Here is a 14,499-nt window from a genome sequence, read left to right on the forward strand (position 1 = left end):
ATGACACAGAGAATGGCAGCGGAAGCAGTAGTTCCTTAATCTTTCATACTTGAAAGATACCATTACCCACTCATCACCAAACTTAATTTATCTTTGGAAGACCACAGGCTGGCTTAAAAGTCTCTAGACGCAGACTCGAGCATACTCTACCGTTCCACTCTGGTTATCATCGAATTCTGAATCCAGGACTGTGCCCAACGTTTCCGCTATGTAACGCACCATTGGTGGCTTAAAGAACTGAAGAGGGATACCACGTATCTGTATCCAAAAGTTGATTGAGACCGGGTTAGCATCTGGGATGTCAGAGTGCCAAGGCTCCATGGCCACCATCCATTCACTAAAACTCTAAGGGCCACGACGATACACCAGAAGAAGTGCTTCATTGGATGGGAACAAGAATTGTGTTCGACCATGTTCCACAATACGACCCGTGATTGTATTATCCATGCCCCACAACCGAGGAAAGAAGCGAATCATAGCACGCAAATTCTGTCGTCTGGGATTTGCAGACCGGATAAGGAGGCTGAATTGAGACACTCTCGTTGCTTGGTGACAGAGGTTCGCCGGAATTCGAAAGCAGTTGCCATATTTAAGTATGAAATTGGTCGTCAGAAATAAAAATGAGAGAATAGAAACTTGATAATTGAGTCGTAATAGACATCAATCCAATTCCAAATATATAGGCAAACTCTCGAAACCGTATTACAGTTTTTTGGAGAACAATTCGGAAAGAGGAAGTTGAGAAAACTTGTTTTACTATTTCCTAAGACATTTTAGTCCTTATTCTAATGAAATAAAAATATAAGAATACACCATTTTATGTGTATGATATGAAACGTGTGTATATCGTCGTACTACGCATCGTTAACAACGACGGTGAATAGTTTCCAATCTACAGCAGTGTAATATGAAGCGGTGTAATGTGAAGCGGTGTGATCTCAAAACTACGTACTTATTAATAAATATACTGTATAAGATATGTTCTAAGCATCGATCCGTACGTAGTACTATCAAATTGGGTAAAGACATTAACAAAATTGACCAATATATACTTAATACGTAATATAAACATATTTTTTTGTGATTATAATTGTTTTGATCTTGTGGGTGATCAATGATTAGGGGTTTAATGTTTTAATTTACCCCAAAAAGAAGAAAAAAATATATATAAAAGAAGACGTTAAAAACAAAATTAAGACAAAGCGAAAAGCATTTATTTTCGGGTTTTAATAAATTACCATTTTGTATGCATATTGTTACTACGTTTTCGTTAGAAAAATACTTAGGTTCACCCTTAGGGTTTTTGGGTTTTTGTATGCATATCTCTATTCACCCCCTCTTCTTTCAGCTAATCAGAATCTTCCATCTAATATTTCATTTAAAAATAAATCAAAATTAAATTAAAAAGCAAATTAAATTAAGGAAACAAATTCTGTATACTTTTAATTAAGGAAATTTAAATATTGGATTGGTTTAGATTTTTAAAATTAGAATAAAATTATATATTGGTTTGGGTTTACAAATGAAGTGGTTAGGGTTTAGATTTTACAACTAAAATGAAATTATATGTCGGTTTGGGTTTACAAATGAGGTGTTTAGGGTTTAGATTTTACAATTAAAATGAAATTATATGTCGGTTTGGATTCACAAATGAGATGGTTAGGGTTTAGATTTTACAAGTAGAACAAAATTATATGTCGGTTTGGGTTCACAAATGAGATGTTAGGGTTTAGATTTCACGATTAGAACAAAATTATATGTCGGTTTGGGTTCACAAATGAGATGGTTATGGTTTAGATTTTACAAGTAGAACCAAATTATATATCAGTTTGGATTCACAAATGAGATGGTTAGGGTTTAGATTTTATATATGTCGGTTTGGGTTTATTAAAGAGCGGTTTAAATTTTTTAATTTTATAATAATATATACATATTTTATTTTCTTATTTTATAAGGGGGTGAATGGAGAAGTTTACCCTAGGGGTGAACCCAAGTATTGTTCTTTTTGTTACTATAGTAGAATAAATTCTTTTTTGACATAATAATAAAGATTAGGTTGAGTTAACCACTATATATAATATAAAGCACAAAGTTTGATTTCTTTTAATCAAGGAAATTGGAGACGTATTTACAAAACCAGACGACTACAAAGGAAGATAAACTTGTCTTCAAAGAGAAAGATTAAATTATTTTCTTCTAGGAATTAATATTTTTGGGGCAATATAACCAAAAACCAAACCTAAGAGAAGATGACTTAATAATACGAACGAAATCGAAGAGGTTGACTTCTCAGAGTCTGGTAGACACATTTCGCTCTGCCGAAACCCTTGCCGGACATAATTCAACATCACGTAATTAGATTGCTCAACAGGCAAGAACCTAAGAGCATCGGTCTTTTTCACCAAGTAGTTGAATGCATTCACAAAAGCAGACGGGACACAGTTAAGAATCCCTTGGTTCCATTTATCATACAATAGTATAATTCTCTAGACGATGCTAGGATAAAATCAGCTTGTATGATGAATGGAAAGTTTGTTACCATCTCGGTGGGAAAAACGCGTAGATACCAGGAGAGTTTTTTCATGGACGCTCTCTAAATGGAAAAGCCAAAGTTATCTCACATTCCTCAACTTCGCTTCTTCTTCTTACACGAACTTTCATATATTTAGCTATTTTTTTTAAAATAGCACTGGGTCTATATACATTTTGAGCCGGCCCTGAGTAACAGTATTGTTTTCCACAAGCTGAGAGATGTTTTGTGTATGATTCTGCATCAATGTTCTTCCTCGTCACAAAATTAGTCTCGCTAACAATCCTGATTGAGTTCACAGTGCGGAGTTTAAGATCTTTGCAGTGTTCTTTGACTGAGAGGAGCTTGATCTTTGAAAGAAACAACAGAACCTCAGGATAAACGTTGTAAAGCTGTTCTTTCACTGACTTCACTTTGTCACTCTTCAAAGGTAAGATAATGGTTGTGGTCGGAAGAGCAGAACCAGAACCATATATCCTTTGTATATCAACAAGAGAAGGATGTTGCTCAACCCACTAAGGAACAATTTAGCCAAGGATGCAGTGGCTGCATGGTGCCTCATTGAAGCTAATTTGGTGACCATTACTGAAAATATATGGCGTTGAGGTTATTGAAAACACACTCTTGAAATCGATTCCTACCAAGATTGAAACAGAACAAACTTGTAAGAATAAAAGTCTGCAAGGACATATATGAAAGAAGGCAAAAATGTACCTTTGTCTCCAATATAACCACGTTTTTCTATTGCATTTCTTTGTTGACCTTCCAACGCTGCAAATCGAATCGATGTTCTTCTCGGAGCAACCCTTCTCATTGTTGAAACTTGAAACGAAATGGACCAAATTTAAATGAACGTTACAAGTTTCAAATAGTAATATGAAAACACCAAAACAAGAAAACATCAATCCACTATCGGTTGTTATCCATTACTGTAAATATAATATATATATATATATCTCTATTATATTATTAAGCAATCCTTTAAACAAATAAACCTACTCCATGTAAAATATTACATAAAATACCACTGTATATTAATACCAATTATAATAACAGAATCTTAATATTAATTTGTTGTAACCAGAAAATGATTATCCAAAAAATAGTAATTATTAATTTATTAGATTACAAGAAATCATTAATAAAATAATTTCGAAATTATTTAATAAAATAATAATAAAATTATTTCGAAATTATGTAATAAAATAATTAAACAGATTCTATTTATTGTTTCAGAAATCTTAGGAAACAATAACAAACTATTTAAAAAAATATAAAACTTAAATTTATTTATAAAACTAAGATTAAATATTTACATATCTAAATCATTTAATAATAACAAATATATATTAAAATTAGGATACAACATTGTTTATATTTTTAAAATATATCTATATACTTATTTAAGCTATGTTGTTAAAAATTTAATTAGTTCTAATGTGACATATTACAAAAATGCTATTATATTTTATTTATTCTAATAACTAACAAAAAAAAGTTTAGATTTGTTTACAAAATAATAAAACTCTATTTATTGTTTTATAAATTTTAGGAAATAATAACAAACTATTTAATTGGCTAAAACTTAAATTTTTATACACAATATTCACTATATAAACAATACTAAGTGTATAATATTGATAATAAACATAATCTAATTGTAATTTTCACCTATAAAATTAATATACAACATGTTATACCAATAACTTCAATTTGTAAATTTGGTATATTAAGATCTCTAAACACGATTACATCAATTTGTAATACCAAATCACGGGTCAATACATGTTTTGTTGGATTTTTTTGGCTTTACCGAATGTATAACTAACGAATTTGATATTCCACCAAACCAAAATAGTAGTACCAACTACGGGTCAAAATCAGAGTATGACCTTAAGTAAATTAAATATATGATTTTATAAAATGTATAGAATTAATAAATTTTCTACTATTATTTTGTAACAAACAAATCCAAATTTACATAAATATTTCCTCATGCTGCTAATATTATTCTACAAAATATTAACGTGTATTTATGAGTCGGGTAATAAACGGGTAATGAGACGGGTAACGAGATGCTCAAAAATTAAATTAATATCTGATACTTGATCATTATTCATGGATAATATAATTATTATACCCTTCACTCGACCCTAAAGCTGCGGGTACCTTTTTTCGGGACGAATACAAACCGAAAAATGGATCCAATACAGGTATCGGTAGTAGTTTCCAGGCCTACCTATTAGTAGTTTAATATGAATCAAAATTCACCATATAGTACTATATTATATAACATGTAAATGAATGATACAACATAAACATAATATTAACAAATAACAAAATAAAAAAAATTTCCCGTGCTACCAGCGCGGGTTATTATCTAGTACATATTAAAATAGAAGTGCAATTCATAAATAGAGAGAATGATTTATTTTCATACTGATTTGCTCCAAATTTTACCCAAATATTCTCAACCAAATCATCTTGCAAGCATTTATTTTTTTCTCGATCACGAACATCCTTTCGATCCTTGAGCATAGTAGCGACACATGAAGGCATGGGTGTTGGAAGCATGTAGTCAACTTCTGAAGCTCTACTTGACTCCATTTGTGGGAATTCAGTTTCATCAAACAGAGTGTACCCATCTCGTTCGTCCTCTACTATCATATTGTGCAGTATGATACACGCTCTCATTATTTTCCCAATTTTTACCTTATCCCAAATAAGAGCCGAGTTTTTGACTATGGTAAATCGAGCCTGCAAAACTCCAAAAGCACTCTCTACATCTTTACGCACAGCTTCTTGTTGTCTCGCAAATAAAGCAGCTTTTGGAGTTTGTGGCAGTGGAATAGATTGGATAAAAGTAGACCATTTTGGATAAATACCATCCGTCAGATAGTAAGCCAATTTATACTCATGTCCGTTGACACTGTATTTAACTTTAGGAGCTCGACCATGCAAAATATCATCAAAGACTGGAGATCGGTCAAGAATATTGCTATCATTTAATGTACCTAGTAGTCCAAAGAAAGCATGCCAGATGCAGAGATCATACGAAGCCACCGCCTCTAAAATGATTGTGGGCTTTCCAGATCTGCGGGTGTATTGACCTTTCCATGAGGTGGGACAATTCTTCCACTCCCAATGCATACAATCGATGCTTCCTATCATGCCGGGAAATCCGTGAAACTCGCCAATGTCGAGTAGTCTTTGAAGATCTGCTGGTGTGGGTCTTCTCAAGTACTCATCTCCAAATAAATTTACGACTAAATCTGTAAAATTGTCCAAGCATGCTAGCACCACGCTTTCAGAAAGTCGGAGGTATTCGTCAAACGCATCAGCTGCAGAACCATATGCCATCATACGAATTGCTATTGTACACTTTTGCAATGTTGACAGACCCTACCTTCCGGTAGCATCTCTTCTTTGTTGAAATAGGGAACTTCATTTGCAAGCTTATCCACAATACCAATGAATAATGGCTTGTTCATTCTAAAATACTAAAAACATTGGGAGGGTAAGTAGGATCTTCACTGAAATAATCATTCCACAAGTGGTCATGACCGATTATAACTGAATACTTAGAACACTAAAAACACAAACATATTTCGGATTCAACCTGATGACATCATGTCATCAATTAGCTTCTCCTTAAGAGCTTTTTCTGATTGAGTTAGTGAATCCTATTTAGCAATCAGATTTTCAAGCATCACATGCTTGATATGCTCCTTCTTCATAGCGAACTCCTTCTCTTTCAATTCAAAGTCCTTCTGCTTCATCTCATACATCTTCGAAACTCGATCCAACTGAAACTCCAAGTAAGCTTTCCCATCTTCCTCCACATCAATCGGTTGGGTGTTAGAGCATTTTTTGGACTTCCCCTTGGCAGACTTAACACCAGGAGGACGGGGCAATGGGTTCATCCACATCAATCGGATGGTGTGCATCCTGTTCAGACCCATCAATACTCGCTCTTCCCCTTTTCACTCCATTACCTTTAATAGATGTGGAGGCACACCATTTTTGATCGTATCTTAAGACAAGCCATGCATGCTCCAAGGTAAACCTATGTCCATGATCATTAAAGTATATCTCATGTGCTAACTTCATCACATCATCTTCATTCTGTCCACTAGACTTCTCCCTAGTCACAGCCTCATAACATCCAACAAACTTGCACACCAAGTCGTTTATCCTCCCCCACCTCTGCTTACGGTGACTCGCCTCTCTCTTTGGCCGACCAACAGCATTCGGACAGGATGTAAAGTATTTCACAATCCTTGCCCAAAAGGATGCAAGTCTTTGCTGGTTGGAAGTAATCGGATCCTTGCTAGTGTTGAGCCAAGCGCTGACCAACATGGTATCATCTGTTGGTAACCATGCTTGCCTTGACTTGCGGTTTTCTTGTGGGGAGGATGCAGGTGAAGATGGAGCTTCAGAACATGGACTTAGAGAAGGAGAGTAATCGAGGTTTTGGGTATCAGGTTGAATTTGCAACAGATTCAAATAGCTAGAGATGGGACGATATGGATTCATGTAATCGTTTGGATCCATATTGCTAAAGAGAGAAGGAGATGTGTTTGTTTGTGTTAATCGAAAAACAAGAGATTGCTAAAGCAAGAAGGACTTGTGTTAATCGAAAAGCAAGAGATTGCTAAAGCAAGAAGGACTTGTGTTTTGTTAAATGAGAAACAAGAGATTCCTAAAGCAAGAAGGGGTTGTGTTTGGATCCATATTGCTAAAGGGAGAAGGAGATGTGTTTGTTTGTGTTTATCGAAAAACAAGAGATTGCTAAAGCAAGAAGGACTTGTGTTTTGTCTGTGTTTGAATTTATAAGGTTTAGTTTATATTTATGTTGGTTTAAATTTTTAAATTAAGTGTTTACCTAAACTAGAACAACCACACATTAAGGCCATGAATGGAAGATGGTTTTTAAATGGTTTTTAGATTATAGATTTTGGTTTTTAGTTTTTGGTTTTTGATTTTTGGGATTTTAGTTTTTGTAAGAAAGTTATTTTAAAAATTAATTACATAAAGAAACATAAAAAATATTAAGAATCGTAAGTTTTCCTTAAAATCTCTAATTATGTGGATTCTAGTTTTTGTTAATATTTGTAAAGAAAAGTTAAAAACTAGTTTTCCTATATTTTAGGGAATCTATTTAACGTAAAATCTTGAATGGAGAAAAATTGGTTTTTGAAAAACAAAATCCAAAAACAATTGTTGAATCTAGTTGCCATTCAAGGCCTAAAAATCTTCACAACCAACTAACACATCAGTGACTGACTAGACTAATACCAACACTAGCAATTACTAAACCTATTTATCAAAACCAACAAACAAAAGCTATAACATCAAAGACTACACTAATACCTACACTAGCAAGTACTAAATCTATTTATCACAACCAACAAACAAAAGCTATAACATCAAAGACTACACTAATACCTACACTAGCCAGTACTAAATCTATTTATCACAACCAACAAACATTAGCTTCAACTAACACCAATTAAATGCAAAAAAGTTTAGGATGATGATTACCTTCCTTCATGGCCGAAGAGATCCATATTTGTCCATACTCAAGAGATCCTTCACAGTCTATACTCATCAATGCATCAATCCATGTTTGTCCATTTAACCTCAAAACAAAAGACAGATCCGCGGTTAATGAAGCCCAAATTCAAAATAAAATTAATCATTCATGAACAAGCTAAATCGAACAAGAACAATGTACTCTAAAATTATACAATCATGTGTTAAGAACATAAACATTTACTAAATCATCATTAGCTACCACAAATAACAACATCAAAAACAACTAATAACAACACAAAAAACAATCATGTGTCAAGAACCGAAACAATTACATATCCATCTCCAGACATTATCTAAACTTAACCAAAACGGATCATCATTAGCTTACACAAATAACAACACCAAAAACAACAAATAGCTTCTGTTGAATCAAGTTAATAACGTTAATCAGCATTTTGCGATACATTCATGGCCAAATCTTTTCAAATTCATCATAACCGGAGTTAAAAAGTACTCATCTGCTAAAGTAATGATCAAAACGGAACACATGAACACCAAGAATCCTAATTAAGAAACATCAAAAAACCCTAGTTTTCGATCCAAAATAAAAAAACCCTAATCATCAAACACTAATCGTGATTGATTCAATCAGTAATTGAATTGAGAAACTTACCCTTTGCTTCCAATTGATTCAATCTCTTCCGATTGAGTGGACTCCCAATTCACGATTCACGATTCCAAATCGCCTCTCCTACATGCAATCAGAGCCGATTCACGATTGAATCAAAATATTGCGATGGGACACAGCTGACTCATCAATTCACGATGATGAGCATCTCCTCCGACAGCAAACTCCTCTTCCTCCACACCCAGACGATTCCAAATATAATTCTTCGTTTTCTCGCAATCGCGAGAGAAAGAGAGAGAGAGAGAAAGAAAACGAAAGAAATGTGAAGCAAAAAAAATTTTTTCCACCTTTTCTATTTTTTCGTCCACCCAATACCAAGCTGACACGTAGCGTCTCTTAGATCACAAATGGGTATACTATATAACAACCTCCCTTACATTTTTTCTTTTGTTCTGATTTATTTTTTTGGCAACAAAACACTAAGATACCGGATATGAACCCACTGATAAAGAAGGTCTAAATATATATATGCATGTATCCACTTAGACCATCTCTAATGATTTTCCCTATTTTTACCTCTAAAATAGAGGAACTCTATAATAGAGGTGAATTTTACTCCAATAGATACCTCTATTTTTTCTATTTTTTCCTCTAAAAAAGAATATTCTGTAGAGATTCCTTTTTATTTTACTATTAATACCTTTTACTTATAAAAGTTGCAAACTAATCCATTTATTTTAGCATTTGTAAAACTTTCATAAAATTATGATATTATTTAAATTTTTAACATTCATAAATATTATTTAAATATCACATTTATTAAAAGAAATACATTGCATCATATAAAATAATAAAAGTGTTAAAAGTTTAAGGACCATTAAATATATAATTTATTTATTTTGATCATAAATATAAAAATGTTAAAAGTTCAAGGATCATTTTGTAAATAAAAAAGTTCAACTCTATTATAGAGGAAAAAATAGAGTTCCTCTATATATAGAGGAAAAAATAGAAATCTCTATTATAGAAGTAGAAATAGAGATAAGTTGGAGTAAATTTTACTCTAAAATAAAGTTAAAAAGCAAATATAGAGGTGGGTTGGAGATGCCCTTAAGATTTGGGCCTACATCAGGGAAAAAAACACAAACAACGGTTGCTAGATCTTTTCAGGCCGTGAGTAGAAGCTCATAATTCGCGGTTTTCGGAAAAATAATAACAAAACCGCACATGTGAAGCCAATCAGAAAAAAGAGGATAATATGCGTTTTTCAAAAAAAAAAAAAGCAAAAAGCGGATTTTGAAGCAGATAAATGCTTTGGACCGCGTTTCAAAAATACATTGGGCAATACCCAGCGGATTTCCAGACCGCTAATGATAATGCATTTTTTAATAGATTTTTTAAATATTATCTTGTACTATATATATATATATATGTCCGAGACTACCTCTATCAAAAACTAAATTATCTCTCCTCTCCTCTCTCTCTCTCTCGATTCTCTCTTTTCTCCATTCACTCTTTTCAGGTAATGTCTTTTTTTTTTTATCATTCTCATATCTTTTTTTCTTTAGGTAGTTTTTTTGCAAAACCTAAAATTTATAAATGATTTGTTAAATTTATAAAACCTAAAATTTAGAAACCTAGATTTGTCTGAATTAATGAAAAATACACTTTTAAATGATTTGTTAGATTTTAAATTTATAAAAACTGATTTAAAGTGCAGTTTCCATGTTTATAAATAGAGTTGTAATATGTGTTTTAAGTTAAAAGTTAATAAAAATATTATTCTTATTATTCAGTAAATAATATTATTGTATATGTTACTTAAATATCATAGTGGTTATTAAAACATTCATATATCATGGAATGTATTAATTATATTTTTATTTAAAAAAATTTAGTAATCTAGTTTACTTGAATATTTAAAATTGTACATGTTAGTTTAATTATATAACAATTAAACATTTTCATTATGTTTCATATCATCTTTAATTTTTTTCTAACTAATATATATATATATATATATATATATATATATATATATATGTATATGTATATATAACAATATATATTAGTTTGGAAGTAAAAAAATATATTAAAAAAAATTCTTATTAACAATAAAAATTATTAATACTTTATTAAATGTATACTAATTGATGACTTTCATTAAATGTAGATATGTCTTCTAACCGTCGAAGAAACACAAATCCTTCTAGACAAACAAATTCAAATCAGCCAACAGAAAATTCAACTCCTCCCACGAAAACAACAGTACGGGTAAATTTTCTTTGACTTCTTTTTTAAAAAAATTTAAAATAAGAATTATAAGTGACATTGTATTTACGGAATTTGTAAAACAAACACAAGTATAAATGGTCGTACATTCACGAAAAAACACTAATTCAATTGTTCGACGAAGCAATTGCGATGAATAATTATACTCTTAAGAATCCTACTGCTATCGGTAGAGAGTATATGGTAGAAAAATTTAACCAAGCATTCAACATGAATATAACTTATGGATTCTTCAAAAACAAACTTGATGAATACAAAAAAAGTTACAAGAGGTGGAAGGTTCTTATGCATAAAACCGGAATCACGGTTAATCCTGATACATCCATGATGTATGCATCTGACTCATGGTGGAAGGATCAAGAGTTTGTAAGTAAAAATAACCCTTCTACTCATCAAGATATGTTTTAAATTTTGGTATCACGAATCTAAATAATTTAAATTTACAGGGATGCAAAGTAACAAAAAGCTTGAACCGAAAGCCACCTCAATTTTGGGATGTGATGCAACGATGTTTCATATTACATGATGTTCAATCTCAATCTCAACACTCTGCTCGACAAAGAAGAGAACAGTTGATGAATGAAGATGCAAATGATGAAGAGGATCATGATGATTCAGACAGCGATAGTGGTGACGTTCCACCACAAATTCCTGTGACGCAAGACGAAGAAGAAGAAGTGTTCGTGTTACCATTGATGATGATGACACGAACCAAAATTCTGCTCATAGAGGACAACAACGAGGGAGGCTAAATTTGCAGTCAACCACCAGACGTGGGAATACTTCACAAAGATCTGGAGGAAGCTCACGAGTTTCTACTGGCAGTGGTTCACGAGGAACTCGTAGGAGACAATCTTTTGAGACAACAATACAAGACACCATTGCTGGCTATAGAGAATTCCAATGACAAAGCTTTCAACAACTACGTCCTGGTGGTTTTGACCAAGATGATTACGATGAATTTAAAAAGGCAGAAGCGATATTTATTAATCTTGACCTTCCCAAACATACTAGATTTTATTGGGCCTGCATTAATGCACTTAAGGAGCAAGTATTTTGGCGTAAGTATTTCATTGACATAGGCTCAAGCACCAACGAGGATAAGCTACAATTGTTGGAAGCGATGACTGGTGTTTCTCGGAATAACCAAGATGTGCCAAAACAGTTAGGTACAGGCCATTCATTTGGGAGTCCACATTCAGGAGGTCTATCATCCAACAGTCCATCATCTGTGGGGAATACTTTAGAAGCGCAAAATTCACCTGGTTTTTGGGGACCTGGTTATCAACAATGGGGAACACCACCAAATGCTTCACAGTGGGGCACACTGCCAAATGCTCCACAGTGGGGCACACAGCCAAATGCTCCACAGTAGGGCACACAGCCAAATGCTCCACAGTGAGGCACACCGCCAAATGCTTCACATTGGGGCACACCGCCAAACATTTAACCATGGCAACAAACACAAAATGTTCAACAAGGCGGATCATCAGGAACGACTCCGGTAAATGTTCGGTATGGATTTTCACTTGGTGGCCAAGGTAAAAATATGAGGAATACTCAACAAGAAACTTCACCTATCATTCAACAAACATCATCATCTGGTCTCGGTTTCACAAACTATTTTGAAAGTGGACAAATGCCACAAACACCTAGACCAGGAGGTTTTTTCAATATTTGGGGAACTTCTCAAGGACCAAATGAAAGTAATCAAAGCGATGTAGGAGATGAAGATTAATTTGTCGTAATTTCATTTTATCAATTTGTTTTTTTTTGGATCATTTATGTTAAAATTTTATTTTAAATTTAGTGTAATTTGTTCTTTTAAAATAATATATGTATAATGACATGTCGTTTGTAATGAATTTCAGGCATTTCATATATGTCAACTACGATCACAAGGCCTCAATAATCTCAATTATGAAGAGAGAATTGAACTGTGGAATTTGGAAAATGAACAATTTGAAGAATTAGTAATTCAACCAGCTTTGACTTATAATGATCGATATTTTCAAAGAGCACCAGCGCAAACCGATGGAGGTATGGGATGGAGGAATATTTGGCGTCGACTACAACAAGATGATGCTGCTTGTCTTCAACTATTACGAATGTCACTTCCATGTTTCACATCATTATGTAATATGTTGCAAATAAACTATGGTCTACAACCAACATTAAATGTAGGGATTGAGGAGAGTGTGGCTATGTTTCTACAGATATGTGGGCACAATGAAGTTCAAAGGGATGTTGGTTTAAGATTTGATCGAAATCAAGAGACTGTGCAAAGAAAATTTAGGGAAATTCTTAAGGCAACAGAGTTATTAGCATGTGATTATATTAAAACTCCAACAAGACAAGAGTTGTATCGCATTCCTGAAAGACTTCAAGTAGACTGAAGATATTGGCCATATTTTAGTGGATTCGTTGGAGCTATGGATGGGACTCATGTGTGCGTCAAAGTAAAGCCTGAGTTACAAGGAATGTATTGGAATCGGCACGATAATGCATCATTGAACATCATGGCAATATGTGATTTGAATATGTTATTCACATATATCTGGAATGGAGCACCATGATCATGCCACGATACAGCTGTTCTGCAGATGGCACAACAAAGTGATACCGAGTTTCCTTTGCCTCCATCAGATAAGTATTATCTCGTTGATTCTGGTTATCCAAACAAACAAGGATTTCTTGCTCCTTATAGATCATCACGAAATCGAGTTGTGAGATATCATATGTCCCAGTTTCATTTTGGTCCTCCTCCAAGGAATAAACATGAATTGTTCAACCAATGTCATGCATCTTTACGTTCTGTTATAGAAAGAATGTTTGGAATTTGGAAGAAGAAGTGGAGGATACTCTATGATTTTCCAAGATATAATGTTCAAATTCAGAAAAAAGTGGTAATGGCTACAGTGGGACTACATAATTTCATCAGGATTTCAAATTTCTCGGATGCAGATTTCGCAGGTGTAACAACTGAGACGAACAACAACCAAAATTTTGAGCATGATATAAGTGACATGGATGCAACAAAGATAGCAGATGGAGAAGCTATGACGCAAATAAGAGATACTATTGCAAATATGTTATGAGAAAATCAAAGTAATCGATAATTTTTTTTTAAAAAACCGTATCTTTATATAGTTGAACTTTTTATCAATACGTCAAAAAAAAAATTTACTTTTTGATCAACTATATTATTTAAGGTTTATAAATACAATTATTTTTATTATTAATTCATAACTTACAATAATATACAAACATACTAATTATTAATAAATTTATTTATAATATATGTAATCCGCACCGCTTTTTCTTTTTTTACCATTCACACAATTAATACTGAACCGCAAATAGTTTTCACCAATCAAATATCATTCTGTATCGCTTATTTTGTATAAACCGCACTTGTCCTGCAAACCGCACGTACGGCAGTTGAACCGTACCGCACTCCAAAACCGCTTTCCCTGCACAACAAAAACCGCGGTCACCATTCAGATCCTTA

At 33.1% G+C, this 14,499-nt stretch overlaps 1 protein-coding gene and 2 pseudogenes across 2 annotated transcripts; 2 read left to right on the forward strand and 1 right to left on the reverse strand.

Moving 5' to 3' along the window:
- Positions 1-6,213: 6,213 nt before the first annotated feature.
- LOC104715073 (uncharacterized) lies at positions 6,214-7,084 on the reverse strand. The gene is made up of 2 exons (XM_087465296.1): positions 6,597-7,084; positions 6,214-6,478 (listed from the first exon to the last, which is right to left on the reverse strand). Exons 1-2 carry the CDS (start codon positions 7,082-7,084, stop codon positions 6,214-6,216), a joined length of 753 nt encoding a protein of 250 aa, XP_087321422.1.
- A 3,903-nt stretch (positions 7,085-10,987) lies between these two features.
- On the forward strand, positions 10,988-12,497 carry LOC109126527 (uncharacterized; annotated as a pseudogene). The gene is made up of 2 exons (XR_015565817.1): positions 10,988-11,354; positions 11,435-12,497. The product of XR_015565817.1 is annotated as an uncharacterized LOC109126527 (transcript).
- A 373-nt stretch (positions 12,498-12,870) lies between these two features.
- LOC109126374 (uncharacterized) lies at positions 12,871-14,086 on the forward strand (annotated as a pseudogene).
- The last annotated feature ends 413 nt before the right edge of the window (positions 14,087-14,499 follow it).

This window comes from Camelina sativa, chromosome 9 (assembly GCF_030686135.1).
Source record: "Camelina sativa cultivar CO46 ecotype springtype chromosome 9, ASM3068613v1".
NCBI lineage: Eukaryota > Viridiplantae > Streptophyta > Magnoliopsida > Brassicales > Brassicaceae > Camelina > Camelina sativa.